Source organism: Athene cunicularia, assembly GCF_003259725.1.
Source record: "Athene cunicularia isolate RWA chromosome Z unlocalized genomic scaffold, athCun1 chrZ_part1, whole genome shotgun sequence".
Classification (NCBI taxonomy): Eukaryota; Metazoa; Chordata; class Aves; order Strigiformes; family Strigidae; genus Athene; species Athene cunicularia.
Window position 1 is genome coordinate 34,528,565 of NW_020799142.1, and position 19,531 is coordinate 34,548,095.

The 19,531-nt window shown below is 43.5% G+C and overlaps 1 protein-coding gene across 5 annotated transcripts in view; it reads right to left on the reverse strand.

Annotated features, from left to right (window-relative positions):
- Window positions 1-14,654: 14,654 nt before the first annotated feature.
- NEDD4L (neural precursor cell expressed, developmentally down-regulated 4-like, E3 ubiquitin protein ligase) overlaps window positions 14,655-19,531 on the reverse strand; it is a 127,571-nt gene continuing 122,694 nt past the window's right edge. For all 5 annotated transcript variants that reach the window (XM_026865300.1, XM_026865295.1, XM_026865299.1 and 2 more), the window contains 6 exons: window positions 19,355-19,415; window positions 18,892-18,951; window positions 18,280-18,387; window positions 17,594-17,690; window positions 17,040-17,112; window positions 14,655-16,040 (listed from right to left, as the gene is read on the reverse strand). In XM_026865300.1, coding sequence (XP_026721101.1) covers window positions 15,938-16,040; window positions 17,040-17,112; window positions 17,594-17,690; window positions 18,280-18,387; window positions 18,892-18,951; window positions 19,355-19,415 — 502 coding nt within the window. In that variant the 3' untranslated portion in view covers window positions 14,655-15,937. The remainder of the gene's footprint in view (window positions 16,041-17,039; window positions 17,113-17,593; window positions 17,691-18,279; window positions 18,388-18,891; window positions 18,952-19,354; window positions 19,416-19,531) is intronic.

Genomic DNA, 19,531 nt, shown 5'->3' on the forward strand with positions numbered 1-19,531 from the left:
TTGTGAGCAGGGGAGGGCTTGTGGGAGGTGTGCTGGTAGGTGGCTGCCTTGGCAAGTGATCATGAAATGGTAGAGTTTTAAAATTTTTGGTGTAATGAGAAAGAAGGTCAGTGGAGTTGCTACCCTGGATTTTAAGAGAGCAGACTTTAAGAACCCCTCTTCTAAGAACCACATGTTCTAAAGAACCTCCTTGCACAGGAGCAGGCAGTCCCATTGTGTTGGAAGTCAAGTAATTGGGGCAGATGGCCAGCGTGGCTGAGCAGGGGATCTTCTTGGATGATCTCTGGAAGCTCAGTCAGCCTCTGCAGGAAGATTACAGAGCTGCAGTTTGCCAGCAGTGTTCCTGAGGGCTCGATTCTAGGGCCAGTGCTGTTGGACACTTAGCTGTCATCTGGATGCAGGAGTTGAATGCACCATTATGGTGTTTGCTGATGATGCTAAACTGGGAGGTGCTGTTGACTCAAGGGACAAGAGGCCTTGCAGAGGGATCTAGATAGGTTAGAGCATTGGGCAACCATCAGTGTAATGAAATTAAACAAGTTCAAATCCCAGATTCTGGGACAGAGTAATGCCAGAGACAAGTATAAACTGGGAGGGGAGTGGTTGGGGAGCAGCCCTGCAGGTAGGGCTCTGGGGGTGCTGGGGGGCAGCAGCTCAGCAGGAGCCAGCAGTGTGTCCTGGCACCAGGAGGGCAAACAGCATCCTGGGGACATCCAACTCAGCACGGCCAGTAGCCAAGAGTGGCAGTTATCCTGCTGTACTTAGTGTTGGTGTGGCCTCACCTGGAGCACTGTGTGCAGTTCTGGGCCCCGCAATTTTAAAAAGGCTGTGAAGGTCCCAGAGTGTGTCCAGAGGAGGGAACCATTCTGGTGTGGGGCTGGAGGGCAGGTGCTGTGGGGAGCGCTGAGGGCTCCAGGCTGGTGTGTCTGGGAGAAGGGGCTGAGGCCGAGCTCAGGGCTCTCTGCAGCTCCCTGGGGAGGGGACGGGGAGAGGGGGGTGCTGAGCTCTGCTCCCCGGGATCCAGGGACAGGACGCCTGGGAAGGGCTCAGAGCTGCGCTGGGGAGGTTCAGACTGGACGTGAGGAAGCGTTTCTTCACCCAGAGGTGGTCAAACCCTGGAACAGGCTTCCTGGAGAGGGGGTCGCTGCCCCAGGCCTGTCGGTGTTTGGACAACGCCCTTAACAACAGCTTTAACTTTTGGTCAGCCCCAGAAGGCTCAGGAGTTGGACCAGACCATCGTTGTAGGTTCCCTCCACCTGAAATGTTCTTTTCCAAAAGGTGTGTGCACAAGCTACCTTGATTCTATATTGTAATATGCATTAAGTGAAAGTAAGAAAAAAATGGGATGATCTATGTTGAACTGGCGTGATAATGTGATCTTGAGAAAACAAGCTATGCCCAGAATGGCACTGAAAAATCCAAGCAGGGTTAGTTATCTCTTATAGCCATGTCTGATTTCTTACTGTTGAAGCAGTGAGACAATAGCATCACTGGTGTGGTATCACTCGTGGTAGTAGTACTAGGCGTTAGCTGTGTGAGAAGATCATATGATCTTAGGATAATCAAACTGGAAGGGCTGTCGGGAAGACTCTCGCCCAGCCTCCTGCACCAAACAGCTGTAGTGTCAGACTAAGCTGGTCAGGGCTTTATCCAGTTGGATCTTGAAATCCACCCCAGATGGAGACCGCACAGGCTCTGAGCAATGTGTTCCCAGCTTGAGCAGATGTAATCCTGTAGGTCAGCTATGTAACTACCCCGTACCAGACAAAATAACATTAAACAACTGCTCTTTGACCTGAAATACTCATTGGGAAGTTGGTAGCACAGTTGCCTGGTACTGGACCTACACACAGAACATCAGTTTGTTCTTTCAACTGTCATATATCAGACCACATTGGGTGAGCTGCGTTGTCAGAGAGCAACCTGCTCAAAGCAAAGGACGCTCTCTACAGAGCGTAGCAGGAGTGGAGATCTCTGTTCTGCAAGTGTGCAAGAAGTAATGGGCAGTGGCTGAAGGGCCAGGGTGACCAGGAGTTGCGTCCTTTGTTCCACAGGATTATCACCTTTGTGGGCGGGTAGCGCTAGCCAGTGTGTTCTGTTTGCTGAGGAACAAAACCAGAACATTTGAAGCGTGTGCACTGAAAATGATAGTTTCTTCCTTAAGGTTTTTGCAGTCTCAGTGAAAGATAAATGAGAAATTGATGCAGAAGCACAAGGAAACAATACAAACTGTCATTCTCTTGAGTACACTGGCAGCCTATCTGCTGTGGTGTGTTGTGGGTTTTTTACTTTATTCTGAGTGGTTTGTTTGTTTATTTTTGTAGCTCCATGTAGAAAGAGACAGTACAGAGGATTTTGAAGGTCACTAATATATCAGTACTCTCTAAAAACAAGTACCTGTTCTATCAGATGTGAAAGAATGAAAGCACTTCATTAAAACTGGAGCTAGCAGGTGCTGGTTCCCTTGCCGAGTGGCAGGCAGCGCTGCCATGTGGTGTTGACTGCGAGCGGGTAGCTAGTGCGAGGCAAGGTCACGGAGGCTTTGAGACGAGGAAGAGCTCGAGCAGGTTTTCAGAGTAAGATAATGTCATCAAAGCAGTAGGTGAGGAATAGTTGAAACAACATTTAACTTTTTTCTTTTCTTGATTTTAAATCTTAAGCCTGCTGTTTAGGACATTCCTTGGCACGATGACAGTAAGGGTAGTGATACTGCTTGCTAGGGGCCACAGAAGAGGATAACTCAAATGGTATCATCGTTAATAAAAGCTGATTAAAAAGATCAGAGGTAGTAATTAGGATATTGCATACTCAGTTTTCTGAAGTTACTTTGAGGCTTATTTCAAAATCTGAAGAATATTGACTGGGAAGTGAGTTACTTGTATTTTAACAGTTAATGACTTAAAAGATGTTAAGAGGGGGAAAAAAATTCTACTCTTACTTCTCAGATTTATCTGAGACCATGTTACATGCCTGCAATAGCGAAGTAGTCTGGAGGACAGCCTCTCTCGTTTGCAGGACAGACTGAAGACTTTCAAACTTGTATGATTTGTTATTTGTAAAATTCCGAGAGGGGTGTGTGTGAATGTCTTGGGCTGTCCAAGCCTTTTTCTCGTGCCCACCTGCACCGCTGTGGTTTACAGTGGTTCTGGGGAGTACCAGGTGCTGCAGAAGGGCTTGGGCTTGTAACGGGGGAGTGCCGGGGCTCCGAGGGAGCGGCCGGGGGCTCCCTGTCCTGATGCCTGCTCAGGATCTGGCTGCGCTACAGCAGAGCATGACGGGTGTGAGGGGAGTTGTGGCCAGTTGTTGTGACCTTGGCTGTGATAGAAATCGGTGAATAGTTTGAGAAAACCACATGGCTGCACCAATGGCAGGAGCATTCTTGACAATTTCCATGGGGGCTGCATTTCACTCAGTGTGTACTATTGCAGCAGACAGTTATTGTATGAATTAAAGATTTTGCTGTAAAGTGGAAAGATGAATGACTCTGCTACAAGGTGCACGGGATGCAGTTATCTCAGTCAGACAGTGTGAACCACAGTTTACAAGAACTGGCCCCAAAGAGTGAGGTTTTATTCAAATAAAATTTTCCTGAAATATGCATCATTTGGCAAAATATTCCAACTCAACTGCTACTTTCAAATGTAAAAAAGCTTTAATTTGTAATTACATTTTTATTTAACTCTTGAAAGTGCACCAATTTGCAGTTTGACTTAAAAGATAGTGCGTGTTAAGTTTTATTTAAAATTATTATACTTATTCTGTTTGCATTAAGTTTTGGGGGTTTTTAAATTCAGCTTTCAGATACTATGGTTGGGAGCAGGAGAACAGGAGGCAAGCACAGACCAGCGAAGGGTACTATGTATTCTTGTTTGAGTTCTTTGATCCAGCATCTGTTGAAGTGATGGGTATTGAATTTCAAGTCCTTAATTTTTAATAAAAATCAACATTCACTCTCAGTTTCCTTAATTCCTCTATTTTAAGCACAGACTTTTCAGTTCAGAGGACCTCATGTCCCTTGCATGACCATTTTAACAAGTTCATTTGATTGGCCTATTAAAACTGGTGGTGTGACAGTTTAGACTTACAGACTTTTAAAACTTGTTAGCTATACCTCATGAGTGACTGTATGTACCTAGTTTATGTCCTGTCTGACAGACTGTAATAATGTGTACAAGTTAGTGCAAAAAAAAAAAAAAAAAGATAGTGGGAAAGAGTTGGAATGCTTTTGTGTGGAGGAAACTACACATCCCAAATCTGAAGGATGCCATGGCCTTCGGAGAAGGGAAGTCTGCTTGATAAGGGGCTTTTTGCGTTTGCAAGAAATCTAACAGATTCTTAAAGAACTGAAGCTGATGGGGTGAAAGGGCAAGTCTTTGTATAACCAAGTATCAAGCTATGAGAGAGAAAAGAAAATGGAGGCAGTAGTTGTCAGTTTGGTCTTTAGGAGTTTCTCAGGGATCTGTAGTGGGCTTTTCAGTGTGTTTTAGGATAGGATTCACATTTCACAATGTGAAGGGTTTTGCTGAATCCCTGGCTTGAGGTTTTTTGGGTGTTGTTACCCTCCTGCCCCCCATTTTGGTCTGCCAACAGAAACTGATAGCCAAGGACAAACAAGCTACTGGTAGATGACCAGATGAACTGACTGTTTGGTCGTTGGACTCCTGTACTCCAGGATATGGACAGATGTGCTCAAACAAAGCTATTTAAACAGCTGCCAGTGGCACAGATAAAAGGTGGTATGGATATATATGTGTATATATACATTAGCCTTAGAGGCAGTAAAGAAAAAAGGAATGAAAAAAGGCATTTTTTATTAGTGACTGTCCAACAGGAAAACCTGATAATTCTTTCTGCAGATTTAATTTAGTGACAGTCAAATGAATCTTGGTTTTCTCCATTAAATGCCACTCATGCTGGTATTCTCTTGTTGTTATATATTGTTAATTTTTAAAATGTGTTGGATTTTCTCAGGTAACCCTTACTTGTGGATGCAGTAGGTGTAGAGAGACCTCTGACTCCCCTGGAGATTGTGGTTGTTTCCCTAGCAGCTTAATGTGGACTGCTTCTTATGCTAGCAGGCTGACTAGTTCTTCCTTCATTCCCCCAGCACTGTCTTATGGTGCCTGGTTTCTTCTTCTGGGCAAAAGATGCTTGGGTCCATACCAGAGTATTTCTGTATTAGTTGTTCAGAGTATTTTCATATTAGTTGCTGTAGATTGAACTGTCATTTGGTACAGAATGTAAGAAACTGTTGCTTCCTAAACTGTGGTGAATATATCCACACCCTGAAGTGCTTTGAACTGCTTCTGTCCTTTTTTTTTGGAGTTTAGGTATTAGTGCTAGGCTTGGTTTTGATAATTTGTCCTGTGAATGAAGGAGAAAAGTAAGAGATGCGGTGTGCTCAGACTTTGTGAACAAGAGCTAAAAGAAGTTTAGGAGTGGATATAGCACAGTTTCTTTATCCCTTTCTTTTCCTGTAGAGCCAAGTGAAAGCTGTGAAACGTAATGTTAAGAAAATGGATCTTTGGAGTGAAGTTGGAATGGAGTTGGTGTCGCTCAGAGCTTAATGCTCTGTGCAACTACTGGGGTGAAAAATTATGCTTTTATCACCAGAAATGGGCAAAACCAACCCCCTGAGGTTCTTGTACTGATAGAAGACTGTTTGCCATACAACTGATAATTTTGTAGTAAAGCTAAGCAGAAATTGAGATGATGATGACCTTCACAAATCTGTGATTGTATATGGTACAGTTATCAATGTATATTGGGTATGTATCACCAAACCTTATTTCAGGGATTTGATGTGCTCTGTGAATGCTTCAGGGGCCAGATATTTGGGAACTGGATCTGATTTGAGTTTTCTGGCTCCTGCATTCAAGGCCTGCGAGAGGGTAGACACAAAAGCAACTGTTAAAAATCCTAAGGAGAAGGGTTCTCCTTGGGAAGCAGGGGTATTTTTTCATTTAAGTTAGAGATGAAGCAAAATCTTGCTTCCAGGAATCCACACTGGGGGAGATTCACATTCAGGTTGATCTTCTGGTTTAGAAGAACTGATGCTGGCTCTCTTCAGTGTTTGTCTCTACACTTCGGTCCTGATTAATTTCTCTGTGTTGCAAAAGCCACTGAAGGGACTGCAGTGCTGCTGGCAGTTCACCGTAAAAGGTTTCTTTGGCAAACAGTACATCAGCATCTCCATTGTTCTGAGAATTCAGAGCTGAAAAAAAAGCTATCTAAAGATAGTTGCACTTTTTTTGTATATCTTCCTAGAGTTCTTACCTGTTTTTTATGCCAGTGTGCTGCCAAGCTGTGGTTAACAGTAGGTAAGCACAGAGGCTTTGCCCCTGCGCCTCAGCTGTTCCAGTTCATGTTCTTCTGGTTCAGTGCCACTGCCCGCGGGTAGGCCAGAGAGAGTGTTGGTCAAATACAGGTTGTTCCTGAGGAACACTTTGATTTGTCTGGGGCTGCTTCTTTATGTAACACTACCTGCCTTTCTGTCTTGAAGACTAATTCTCCCTGAATATTGGGTGATCTGCAGACTCTTGTATTAGGGTCAGTACTACTATTACAAAGAAAAGGCAAGAAGGAGTGACAGGGAGATGTTTCCTGCCTTGCTATCAAATAACAAAGCCTTTTATAAAAAGGGGCAAAAAAGAATTTGTGATTTTTGACTGCATGCTCCTATTTTATTAAAAAAAAAAACCACAACCCACCCTGGGGGCACAATTGGGAGGTAGAATCCAAGATGTGCATGTTGAGATCATGTGTAATCACAATTTTTATTTACATTATTATTACCTAATTTGAGACAGTGAACCATCTGCATGCTTGATTAGGAAGCAGAAGTGTCTAAAACTTGGAAATTTTCTTAAAAGCTGTTTTTCACAGAAAGCACTGGAGCAAGGGAAAATACTGGTATGGTAGGGAAAATGTCAGTTGTGGGAATGAGTAGCCCTCAATTCCCTGAACTCTAGATGGACTGCCAGAGGAAGGAAATTCCTACGCTTGTACAAAATATTAATCTCTAGCTGCTTCAAAGTGGGTTTTTTTTGTTTTGTTCTGTCAAGAAACCCTTAAAACTAAAGATGTGTTCTGTATCAGCATAGGGAAATATTTAGAGGTGCAGCAGAGAAGCGTCTGTACACTGCATGCAACTAATATTTGCCAAGTATTGATCTAGCCCACATCTCTGTTATCCTTTAACTTTAGTCCAAGGTTCAAAGTTTTACCTTTTGTTTAAAATCTGATTTCACAGGGAGGTCATGTCCTCTAGCTAATGCAGTAGCGATAGAGGTCTGTAAAATGAAAATTGGGTTTACCACAGCTTGGTGGAGATCTCTGAAGCTGAGACAGGACACCTCTGTGCTGTAGAGATGTGTGCATATCCACACACAGAGCGGCACACAGCGAGCCTGGAGAAGTGACAAAATGGAGTAATTAGTCCAAATTAGCAGAACATGCAGGGGCCTCATGTTTGTCCCACCTGTTTCTGCACATAGGCAGCAAAAATGACATTGTGGTTGTAACTTGTGCAATTCCATCTCTTACCTTAAGCTGGCAAGACTGGATAGAAAAATACTGGAAACCAGAGTACAAATGTTACTTTCTGATCTTTGCACGTGTTACTGGGCAACCTGTGCCAGGGCCTCACCACCCTCATTGTAGAACATTTCTTTGTTATGTCCAACCTAAACCTGCCCACCTTCAGTTTAAAACTGTTGCCCCTTGTCCTATCCCTGATCAAGAGTCCCTCCCTCCTTTCCTGTAGCCCCTTTCAGCACTGGGAGGCTGCCCTAAGTTCCCCCTGGAGCCTTTTCTCCTCCAGCTGAAAGCCACCGTCTCCCTCACCCTTTCTCACAGCGGAGCAGTTCCACCTCTCAGATCATTTTTGTGACTCTCCTCTGGACCCGCTCCAAGAGGTCCATGTCTGCTTGCACTGGGGACCCCAGAGCTGGACACAGTGCTCTAGGTGGGGTCTCACCTGATTGGAGCCAAGGGGGAGAATCATCTCCTTGGGTAGAAGGATAGTTTCCGTTTTATCAGGTCTGAGCATCTAAAAGCTAGGTGAAGATTAAATCTAAACTTGGCTAACCTGGTTGTGCTCCCTATGAATGTATATCATTCCCTATTTTATATTCCCAGTCTTATTTCTGGGACATAATTGAGAAACCAGGCTTCCTTGGCTTCAAGAAAGTCAATGGCTGTTGACTGTACAGCACCGCACATCATCTAGTGATTTCTCTGCAAAGTCTTCAGCCTCCCCAGCGCTCAGACCTGCAAACCCACTGCGTGTCTGTCTCGTGCTCACGTGTGGGTAACTGGATCACAGGAGGAGCTGGGTACCCGCACAGCCCTGCTGGAGCTGGCCTCAGCCAGTGGAAAATCCAGCTGCTAGTAAGGTGGCTCTTGCCTTCCTCTTCGCTTTCATAGTGTAACTTGCTGCAAATAGTAGATGTTTCAACCAGCTGCTAGGTTATTAGCCAAAATGTTGTACCAAATTATTATAATGCTTAAATTTGAAAATATTCAAATTTGAAAAAATGCGAATCAGGCATAAAATTTTAAGGTGACTGCACTGTTATTTACGCTACTGAGAGAATTATCAGAGATGAAAATGTACTGAAATCTACAGTCAAAAACTTTTATTAACAAGGTTAAAATATGACAGGGTAAAAGATAATAGATGTAGGTAGAAGAGTGTATATTTGTAATGAATGTATCTTAAGTTTATACTGAATTGCACTTTAAACTTAGTCTAATCTGTCAAGTTAATGAAACACCCACAGCAAATGGCAGAAAATGTGGGGAGAAAATAGCAGATGCATTTGAGCGAGAATAAATTGAATTTGAACAAGGCTCTCAATCTGAAGCTGGGGAAAATAGTGGTAATCATCAAGAGATTATTTATCTTTGATCCTTGTATTGGAGATGTTTGAAACGGGAGTCTTTCCTGTTGGGTTGCCATGGCAAACCCGGGGTGCTTTTCTTGTGATAGTGTTATGTAGGCATGTAAATGACGGTGGGTTTTATGCACGAAATTCAGCTTGTTGTTCAGTTGGATTTAAACTACTAAAGGCTGCTGAAGCAGAGAGGAGGTTGGCTCTGAGAAGAAGGTATGGGACAGATTTTTAAAAGGCGTTTCAGACTTTTGTGATTGCCAGTATGTTTTCAACGCCCAAATACTCATTGGATATAACTAAGTCTTCAACAACAACTGTAATTCTCGCATGAGCAATTGCTCTGCTGTTATCCCTACCTAATACACCTGATGAATTTCTGGGCTTAGCATGTCCCAGCTGCAAGGTGTCTCGGCTCTGTGGAGTGGGTGAAGTCAAATCAGGCGCAAGGCACAGAGCTGATGCTGCTTTTGTCTCTAGCTACACCCTGAAAGTTGTTTTGCACAGAATTGCAGTGGGCAGGTCCAAGAGTTTACCAGAAGTTCTTTGCCAGCCTGCGGGGCTGAGGCACTTGCTGTTCAGGTGGCTGCTGGTGACACAGATATGACTGTGCTTCTTGCTGGCTTTCTCTCCCCTTGGCTGGCTCCTGCACTGCTCTCAGGACTGGTTTCCACGTGTTGTGCTTTCTTGCTGTGGGCTCTCTACTTGAGAGACGCCGTGCGAGGCCCAGGCGAGTGTCAGAACCCGTGCTGGCGCCCGCAGCAGTTTGCAGGGGTGTTGCTCTGAGCCCTGCTGCAGGGAAGTGGAGGAAGCCAGAGACCTCCCGCTGCCCAGCCAGAGACAGCAAGAGGTGTCTGGGGAACCCAGGGATGGACAGCTAAGAGGAGGTGTCAGGTTCAAAACAAAGGGAGAAACCATCACGGACACTGTGCCCAAGCAGCTGTAAATTCTAGACTTTCTCACGACACCAGAAACTATTGTTTTAAAAAATATATTTGAATTATATGGCTATTCATGTGCAAAGAAGAGGAAGGCACCACCACCGTAGCAGGTCCTTGAGCTGCACATCAGCCACGTCTGGGAGTGTGTTTGCTCAATGCGCTGCTGTTTGCTGACTCTTAAGCTGTTTTGGCAGAATTTGCAAAATAGATATTTGTCCAGCTGGACCTTTATTTTGATCTGATATGGTTGTTTTTATTAATGACAGCAAGCTTAAAAAGGAAAAGGAATTAATTTGGATAGTGTAGGATTTTTCCCATGGCAGGGCAGGAAACAACCAAGTTTCAGGGCTGGAAGTATGAACGTATGCACTGCTAATACAGTTACTGCAGCGTCTCCTACGGGTGACTACGGAGTATTGTTGATACATAGGAATTGATTTGGGGTTTGAATATATCGACATGTTTGGGGTTTTTTATTTGTTTGTGTCTCAAGGGCAACAAAACCTTAGTAGCTATATACAAATGGCGTGTGGTAAGGATTTGCACAGACATCCTTTAGCCACTTAGAACACTATCTTGCCACAATTTATTTTTCATTTCCAATTAGAAACACAAATGGAATTCCTGTGGTTTTGTATTGTGTGGTGGTTTGGTTTTTTTTTTTGAAACCTACGGGATGTAACTATGCCAAAATGTTAATAAACACTTAGGTATCACTGGAAGAGATGTTGTATGTGGAGGTGGTTTTTGTTTGGTTTTAGACCTCTGTTGTGGAGAGTGCTGGTTAATGCTGTGCTTCAGCATTACAGAGCTGTCACTTTGCAGAGATGTTTGTTCATGTAAATGAGTACATGAACGATACAGCGGAGTTAGTTCTGCACAAGGGAGGCTGCAATATTAGCTTGGAAACATGTCGCCTGGCTGCCTGGGAGGAGAAAATACAGATGGGCACAAACAGAGTTTATAAAAGACAAATCAGTTGCTGCTTTGGGTTGTTGATGTAGCTGAACAGTAAAGAGACTGGTGCGATAATTAGTAAGGCAGTGTAAGTAATGCTGCCATTGCAAGTGGAGGTGATGTGCCACAACGTCACACACGTGCACAGAGCTAACGTGGTTACAAACCCGAGTTAACAGGCTGAGGGACCTGGTGTTGGCTGGCTTTAAGAGGTCATGTGGCAGCACTGGGGAGCTCCTGGTGACAGGATCTGTATCGGCTAGCCAGGCTATTGGAAGCTGAACAGTATTCCTGATGGGGGGGGGTTTCTGGGTTGAGGGATTTCTTTTTTGCCTCCTCGCCTTGGCCACCCTTGTTTCCTCTGCAGTTCCTGAACTCCTGGGTACTTGCTTAAGTGGGTGGTGGTGGTGTGCCTCTTTTTTTAACCCATTTTTTTTCTTCCTTTTTTTTGTTTTCTTCAGCCAAATGCAGCTGAAAGTAGCTGCAAGAGTCTGTTACATGAGCCTGGATGTGTATTAGCACAAGTCAGATCAGAGTTGTGTGTAGGTTTTGCTTCCTGTGAAGCTCAAAAGCTGGGAGACAATTTGTTACCTACTCATTCTGCATTTAAGACTAACAGATAGTTTAGTCCATCTGCAACTCTCTTATGCACTGATTCTAGCTGAGGAGAATGTACTGTAGTGCTGAAGAGAGCTGTTAAGTCAGAAATATGACTTGTGGCAGTTGGTTGGGTTTTTTTGCTAGTTTTTTTTTTTTCATGGGGGTTTCTTGGTGATACATTTTTGTGTTGGTTGTTTTTTTAGGCATTTGTAGAATGGCAACATTAGTTCCATTGCTTTTAATAAGTTGTTCTTAGTGCTACAGCGTTGGAATTGTGACACTGAAAATCAAAACCTTCACTAATGTGTAGACTTGCGTTGTTAAACTGAACGTTGAGTTTGTTGTAAGCAGGGAATATTTTGTTTGTAGTACTGATGTTATTGTGTGCTGCAGGAAATTCTGCTGTAAAGGTAGAAGATATGCAATAAAATGATAGAATGTTCATGCTTATTTCAGGTGTGGCTTAAAAAGGAAAAGCTGTAAGTGAGCTGCTTGGTGTGGTCACTTCAGAATTCCATGAGTTCTGTTCCTAAATTGGAATTCTGGAGTGTTGCAGTTCTTGTAGAGGAAATGATGATGGAACAGAGGAGATGTGCAATTTTTGTATTTTACCTAATGACACTTCTTTAGAGAACACTGCATAATCGCTAACCTGCATTGATTGTTCAAATTCTCATAGATAAAAGTTACCTTGAATTGTGCCTTCTGCAGGCACTTCGGGATATGCTTATTCTGCTGAAAGCATGATACACGTTTCTGTTTCATGGAAGTGGTGAGGATCCTGGGGAAAACTTGGGAACCACTTCTAAGGAATCTGGAATATGTGGATAGTGTGTTTAATCACTTAAAACCAAATCAGGTACAGAAGTGACTGCATGTGGGCCCCCCCAACCACACCTGGGTTGTTAGAGCCTTCCTGCAAATTATGACCTTACAACAGTATTTTTTTATTAACAGAACAAAGCTTCAGTGGACAAAAACGTATTTGAAGTATAAAATGCTGTAGCTTCCGTAATTCTTTATTAAATATTTAATTAAGTCGCATCATTTCATTACAACTTCGTTTTGTCACATTGCGCTTTTGCTGTCAGGAAAACAAACTACAGTTTCTTTTGCTGCTCCTCAGAAAATAAATGGAAAAATGACTTTTATCCATAAACAAATCCTTTCCCCACAGTGTATCAAATCCAACCACAGTTTAAAGCTGTATTAAGTGTGAAAATGAGCATTATTTCTAAGTAGTAATTTTAAAATCAGTGTTAAGGTAGTTTATCATAATTTTGAATAGCCACCTAGTATGAGGTGATCTTACAAAAGAAAATATTATTAAACAGTGTGAATTTAGTCTGGAATGTTTGATACTTTTACATGCTTGGAAGTATTATTAATCTCTCAGTGGTAAATTTGATTTAAAGTTTATGTTCACAAACACAGAACACAGCTGCATTGTTTTCAGGAGTTTTTCCGTTGGAGTTTTGAGACTTGTAACCTGTTTACTGTGTGTGGTTGTGCCAAAGGGGCAGTGGAGCCGGAGGGCTGGCCAGTAGAACGGATTAAAGTGTAAAAATGCAACACGTGTGCCATCGCAGGTGGGTGCATACTGTGTCTATCTTTACAGTGATGTATTACAAAATTAAGGAAAAAAAAAAGTCTATGAAAAAAACCTAGCAAAGGCCAGAACCCTGGGGTGTAAGCGGAGGGTGAGCGTGGACAAGCAGAGGGCTGGCAGTGTGCTGTGACACCCCAGGGCTGTGGGACGTTAATGCGGTTAGATTCCAGTTCCAGGAGTTTCCCATGCGTTAGTCTTAGTGCAACATCACAACAGATGGGTGAACTGGAGAGATTTTTCTTTGTAATTTTACGTGCAAAAGGAAAAGCTTTTATTAAAAAGGAAATTAATGTACATTTTAGGATGTCCAGTCTGGTGATCCACCTTTTATTCTATATAGTGGTAATTAGCCCTTGCAATCACCTCTATTTTTTACCTCTTAAAAGCATGGTCTTACTCTCCTGTTTGCCCTCCCTGGTGTCCCTTTAGTGTCACACAAAGCGCCTGAGGCAGAGCGGGAGCAGCGGGCTGAACGCTGCGTGGTGTGACAGGGCTGAGCACTTGGCTGCGCAGCGGTGACAGCAGCTCCCTCGAATTGATTCATGAGCTCGTGCCATGCTAGTGCAGCGCTCGGCTCCTCTCGCTCGCGATTCACAGGTCAGCATCAAAGACAGAGATAGGTTAAAGCTTGTGCTAACAGAGTTGATTGGGTTTCTTTTGTTACTTTTGGACTGAAAGATGAGCAGCAGCGTGCAAGGAGAGAAGGAAGGGGGCCGGTGCCCAGCAAGTACAACAGGGCAGGGCACAGCTGCTCAAACTGTGACTAACATCTTCATGAAATATTCACCTTAAGGCTTCTCAAGAGCAAACAAGTGATGGTTTAGGTACCACCTTTATGATTTATTATTTATTAACCAAAGTAGCTGAAGAGAACCTTTACAAATGCTGTTGGGCCATGTCGTAGGGAGGAGGCTGCACTGTCAGTGCACGAGTGTCCTGTGTTAAGGCGCTATACTGCGGCAGCGTTAGCTGCTTTGTGGTCCGAGTGTTCCAAGTAAGTAAATGACACTTGGCTACCTCTTCCTAGAAAGACCTTACAAATGTCACTTCAGGAGCTCCAGGAGGACCCTTCCCTCAGGGAGTCTGTTACTGCCAGCTGTGCGGAACATACAGGTGGGCAATGGTGAGACCTGGGTTTGCCTCACACTCTTCACCTTCCCCCAGCGGGATGCTCAGTGCTGTGTTTATCTCTTCTCTCCTCAAATGTGAAGAGTCAAAGGAATGTCAGGAAAGGTATTTGACAGAAAGTGACTCTTAACCTGTCTTCAAATAATAAAATATCCTTCCTTGTGCATCATTAGGTGTTCAACCCTTTTGTTGGCACACAACTGTTTGAGAAGGTTTTTAGCATCAAGGCTTCATCCCAGGAGCCTCCTGAGCGACCTGTCCATGGAGGAAGGTTTCTGCAGTGTGGCTGCGTGCTCTGACACGGGCTCTGTGTGCCGGGGGGCTGAAAGAGCTGCTGGTGAGGAGGGGAGATCTGGCCGTGGCATGTGGAGTCATCTTCCTTCCTAAGCCTTAGATGGGCTCCGGGGGCAAAAGCCGGCCTATGGGTAAGTGCATGGGCAAAACTTACAGAAGCGCAGGTTCAATTGCTGAGGCTGCACCCTCACACCTCCTCCAGCAGTGCTGTCATCACTTAACCTCCGGGGATCACATACGAATCTTTCACTTTTAATCCGTCACAAAAGAGATGCAACTCAGACATTATAGTTTAAGCATGCAACATGTCATAGGTAACAAAATTGATTAGATAGCAGTGTATATTAAATAAATCTTTGTGATTAAGTAAAAAATAAATCACAAAAACAGTTGCTGAGGAACATGTCTGCAGGCTCAGCTCTACATCTGTTGTTTTTTTCCTTTTATACATCAGCAGCAGCCAAATTCACAATTGATAGATATTGCACCAGAAAGACATGTGCAGTGAGAAGGAATATAATCACATTAAGGTTTATGATAAAAACCAGATATGACTTCCATGTGTTACATAAAGTGCCTTTAGAGTTGGTGCAGTTAGAAACAAACAAAAACCCCGTTGTTATTTCGGTATCATTAGCAAATGCATACAGCTAGGAGACACACCAGATCCGTTTTCCACAGTGCCAGGTTTCGCTCAGAATGCCTCCCTTGCAAACAGGAAAGGATCATAAAAGAATCACTATACAAAGATAATGACAGGGTTAAGCATATTTTCCTAAAGTGATTAATGCCAACCCTACCCCAAAATGCTTCATAGTACATGTAGATATTACCAATAATGAGGCAATTTCTTTATTGAACATGAGATTTGGCATGCTATGTTATGATTCTCCCTTGACTTGTAACTATTCTAATATTTATACAAAAATGCAACATCCAGTCCATACTTCTGGAGACAGAAAAATATTTATGTGCTCAATGGAAAGAGTTGCTCTCGATACACAGCCCAGGTAGAGAACATTTCCAACGTAGCTTTCTCCTACTTTCTTAATGGTTTGGGAACACAAGGCTCAAAATGTGCTTTGAAAAAATGACACTGGCATCAAGTCTGGTATGAAATTAAGAAAAATGCTCATTTTTCCAAGTATATGATATTTAATTGTAACGAAATAAAATCTGAAAATGTCTAAATCAATTAAAAAGTAAACATGAGTTGTAATACTATACCTGTAAAATGATTAATTCCATTCATTGTCATTAGAAATTATGTAAAATATTTATTAAGGACTTTGCCTACAGAGGCACGACATAAATAGAGTAAGTCCTGCTGAAATGTGATCCGAGTCCGTGTTCAGCGGTGGGTGATGGCTGCGGAGGAGCCACCCTGGCGGCAGCCCCGCTCGGGCTCTGCCCCGGGCAGCGCTGGGCAACCGTCCTGCCACACCCGCTCCCAGTCCCTCGGCAGAGGCGAAAGTGCAAGCAGAACGTGCTTGGAGGGGGAGAAAGTCGACCTTTTAATCCACTCCTTCGAACCCTTGAGCGTTTTCAACTGCCATGAGGAGCTTCTCTCGCAAATCTTCAAAAGATTCATAAAGAGGTAAGTCTAGGCGATTAAAGCTGGAATTTAGAAGGGAAAGGCTCGTTTAATAACCCATTGCAAAATACACACAATTTTTTAAAGTAGAAAAGGTTAAATTATTGGGGGCCCTAGCAGAGAATGTATCTTATTGCCCAGACAGGGGCAATCTCCACGGTGTCCACTCCACACTGAGCTAACGCTTGTGCTCCCGCAGGCAGCGTCGGAAGCCACCAGACAGCCCCCAGCATTCAGCTGACTGAAAACACGTCCTCTTGTCAAAAGGCTGGTTCCCTAAGGCTCAGCAAAGATGTTCTGACTCCACAGGACAGACCCTCTACCCTCTGGGGGAAAAGAAGAATAAACATCCAAAAGGAGGTCTTGAAAAGGTCTGTAAAATTAAACTTTTGACTCTGCAGAATGATTATTTTTATGGAAAGATCATCATTCTGTACTAATGTTCTAAATTATTTTTCCTACACAGTACAATGTAGTTACCTTAAAGCCATCATCTTCACACACAACAGAGTAAGACATTTGTATTAAATGCTTTCAACATTTGCTAATTCTATAAATTAGGACTAAATTATGTAATTCAGCTTCTGACTTCACATTTTTAGCAAATTGTCTGACAATTTATGGCCTTTAGCATGGCTTTCTGGGGCTATGTTCTGTTATGTCAGACTTTCTGTAGTTTGTTATACCACTTACCAGGATGAGGAAAAACAAAATAATGGAAAATGATGGTGAGAGCAGTTACTAGAAGAAAAGGCCTGAGGTGAAAGGGTCACTTGGAATACAATAAAATAGCATTAACAAGGCTGTGGTGGAAAGAGTAGATAGTGGATTCCATTCCCTACACCTTCTGTTCATGCAGCCTTTCACCTCTCCATGGGGAGGCCAAACAACCGGCATTTATAAACAGAACAGGGTTCAGCCCCCCACTGCCTCCAGGGGTGTGTGATCAGAGCTACGAGCAGTGGTTCCCCCTCGCTGGCCGTGCAACACTGCGGAAGGGACGGGCGTAGTTAATAACTCACCATGTGTGAGCTCGGGGCAGTTTATCAGGACTTCCCCATTGCTCTATTGTAAACAGCTGAGGACCATTTGAACCTGAAAATAAAAATCACATGAAATGTAAATTGCTGGACACTACAGAGACTACTTCATGTTAAAAATACTATTTAAATGTTTGCATAAATTGTAGGCTGGATTTTTAAACTGGCACAAAATACCTGGTACAAACCCTCGCAATTAAAACTGAAGCAAACAGGAGTTTATTTTTTTCCAAGAGCAGTCAGCTTGTCAGGTTTCTCTGACTACCTTTGTGTAAAGCCTGTGTAAAGCAGAAGTAGTAAACTCAGAAGTTAACATTGTAAAATCTAAGTGCTGGGTTAAACACCCATTCTCCTCTTCGTGGAACTCAAACGTTTCTCTGTGGGCAGCTGGCCTGGGAGCGAGGACAGCATCTACCTAACACCCGGGGTGTCTAACGCTTTGCTCCGCCTCCACGTGCCCCCCACGAGAATCCTTGGCTGTGACTAAGCGTCAGTGGTGCTCAGCGAGGGGCTGTCCAGCCGTGGGGGAAGCTCACCGTAAAGTTCAGCAAATCCGTTCATAGGCACGCGCGACGTCCCCGTCACAAACTGCAGCAATCGAATCCGTTTCTCAGCGTCCATCAGTAGAACGGCCTGTTGACAGACAGACAGACACAGTCACCACGGAAGGGTGGGGGTCAGGTCACCCCCAGTGGGCGTGCTGTGACAGGAAAGGCACTGTGGGGAGAGGGCGGAGGAGCCCGGCAGGTGTCGTGGAGGTTTGCAGAGAAGGGAAGGGTGTTGTGCTACAGCACAGCACGGGCACAGGTACACGGTCTTCATGTCAACCACCCCTGCGCAGGAAAAGGGTACACGAGACCCAGACACAAAGCTGTAAGATTCCTGTACTTTTAAGAAAAACAGACATCCCTTTGGAAAATCTATGGCTATTATGGGAAAAAGTATTTTAGGAGTTTTTCTGGGGACATACACTTGTCACAAAAGTATTTTAACTTCACAAATACTGCAGGAAGCTTCAGGTAAAACCAAAGATGTGACTTCCTCTCTCAGGTCTATTTCTAGTCCAAAGGAGTACCACAGCCGCCATCTCCAACAGACACAGGCGTGTTCCTCAGCAGTTGGCATGAAGAAAAAAGATTTCATGCCAGGTTCCACAGAACAGTACAGCAGCTTTCACTCTTAGGAACAGGCAGAGAAGCCCACTGTGGCAGAAGAGTCTTACCTTCCAGAACCACTGGATCACGGGGTGGTTGGGGCAGTAACCGTTTTTGTAGATTGTGTGTTGTCTCCAGTCATTAACGTCAACATCGCCAAGGCCACACATCAGTAACTGCAGGTAGAAGTAAATTGTTATGGTGTTAATTGGGTGGTATTGGGTTACTCTACACTGTCAGAAAAACAAGGTTACACTTCTGTTTGCATTTATATCTGTACTGCTTTGCTGTTTAAAAGGTCAAACATAAAGGAGAGTTCAAAGTTCTCTCCAGAACTCCCAAAGAATATTTCACTGCACTGGAGAAACACCATACACTATGATGTGCAAGTGCACCTGTTGTGGCATTTTGCTTAAAATAGGGCTGGTACAGGCATAGGGCATGAATTCTGCAAGCTACACACATGCCTTTATATGCACATACTCATCCACCTCACTGAATAAGTTTTTTGTGCTTTTATAGGATCAATATATTTATGAATTAGAGAAAAAAATCTCATTTCCCACTATAAACAAAGCATCCTTGTCTGCAAATTCACTTAGGATGAGCCTAGAACATAACACATCTTTCTGTGATGAGCATCACTGATCTGTTCTCTGGACATCAATTATCAAACTCACCTCTAGTTCATTTTCATCAAAAATTTTAATCAGATCAATAGGAAGAAGTTCTGTGAATCCCTAAAAGAAAGCGAAGAGAAGTTAAAATTCTCATACTGTGTAAAATTAAGTTTCTATCTAACAGGCTTTGCCTTCAGGGAACCCAAGTAAACAATGGAGGACAAGGAAGGGTTTTGCAAATGAAATACACAATTGCTGAAGTACCGAGTCCCTAATTTAAAAGATTCATCACTAAACTATTTCAAGCTCAGTTAATTTAAGCCTGGAAGAGAATTACCTTTTTCTCATAAGGGTAAGACTGTACATTCTTGCACAAGGTAAACCAGGGAAATCATAAGCTGTAAGCATTCCAGAACCAGTGTGGCTACGCAAAGCTCCCCCCTCCCTGAACACCGACACACAGAACTCTGCATTAAAAAAATCATTATGTGAGGGGAAAATAAAGGCAGCTGAAGAGACTTACCTCCAAGAAAGCATTCATCTGCTTCTGAACTCTGTTTACAAACCTCCACTGGATGACCAGGCTATAAACAAAACCACAGACATGCACATTACAAACCAGCAGACTAAGCCTTCCGTGATTTTAGCATTTGCAGCTTCAGCACCTCCCAACCACACTCTGATGTGAAGGAAATTGAGC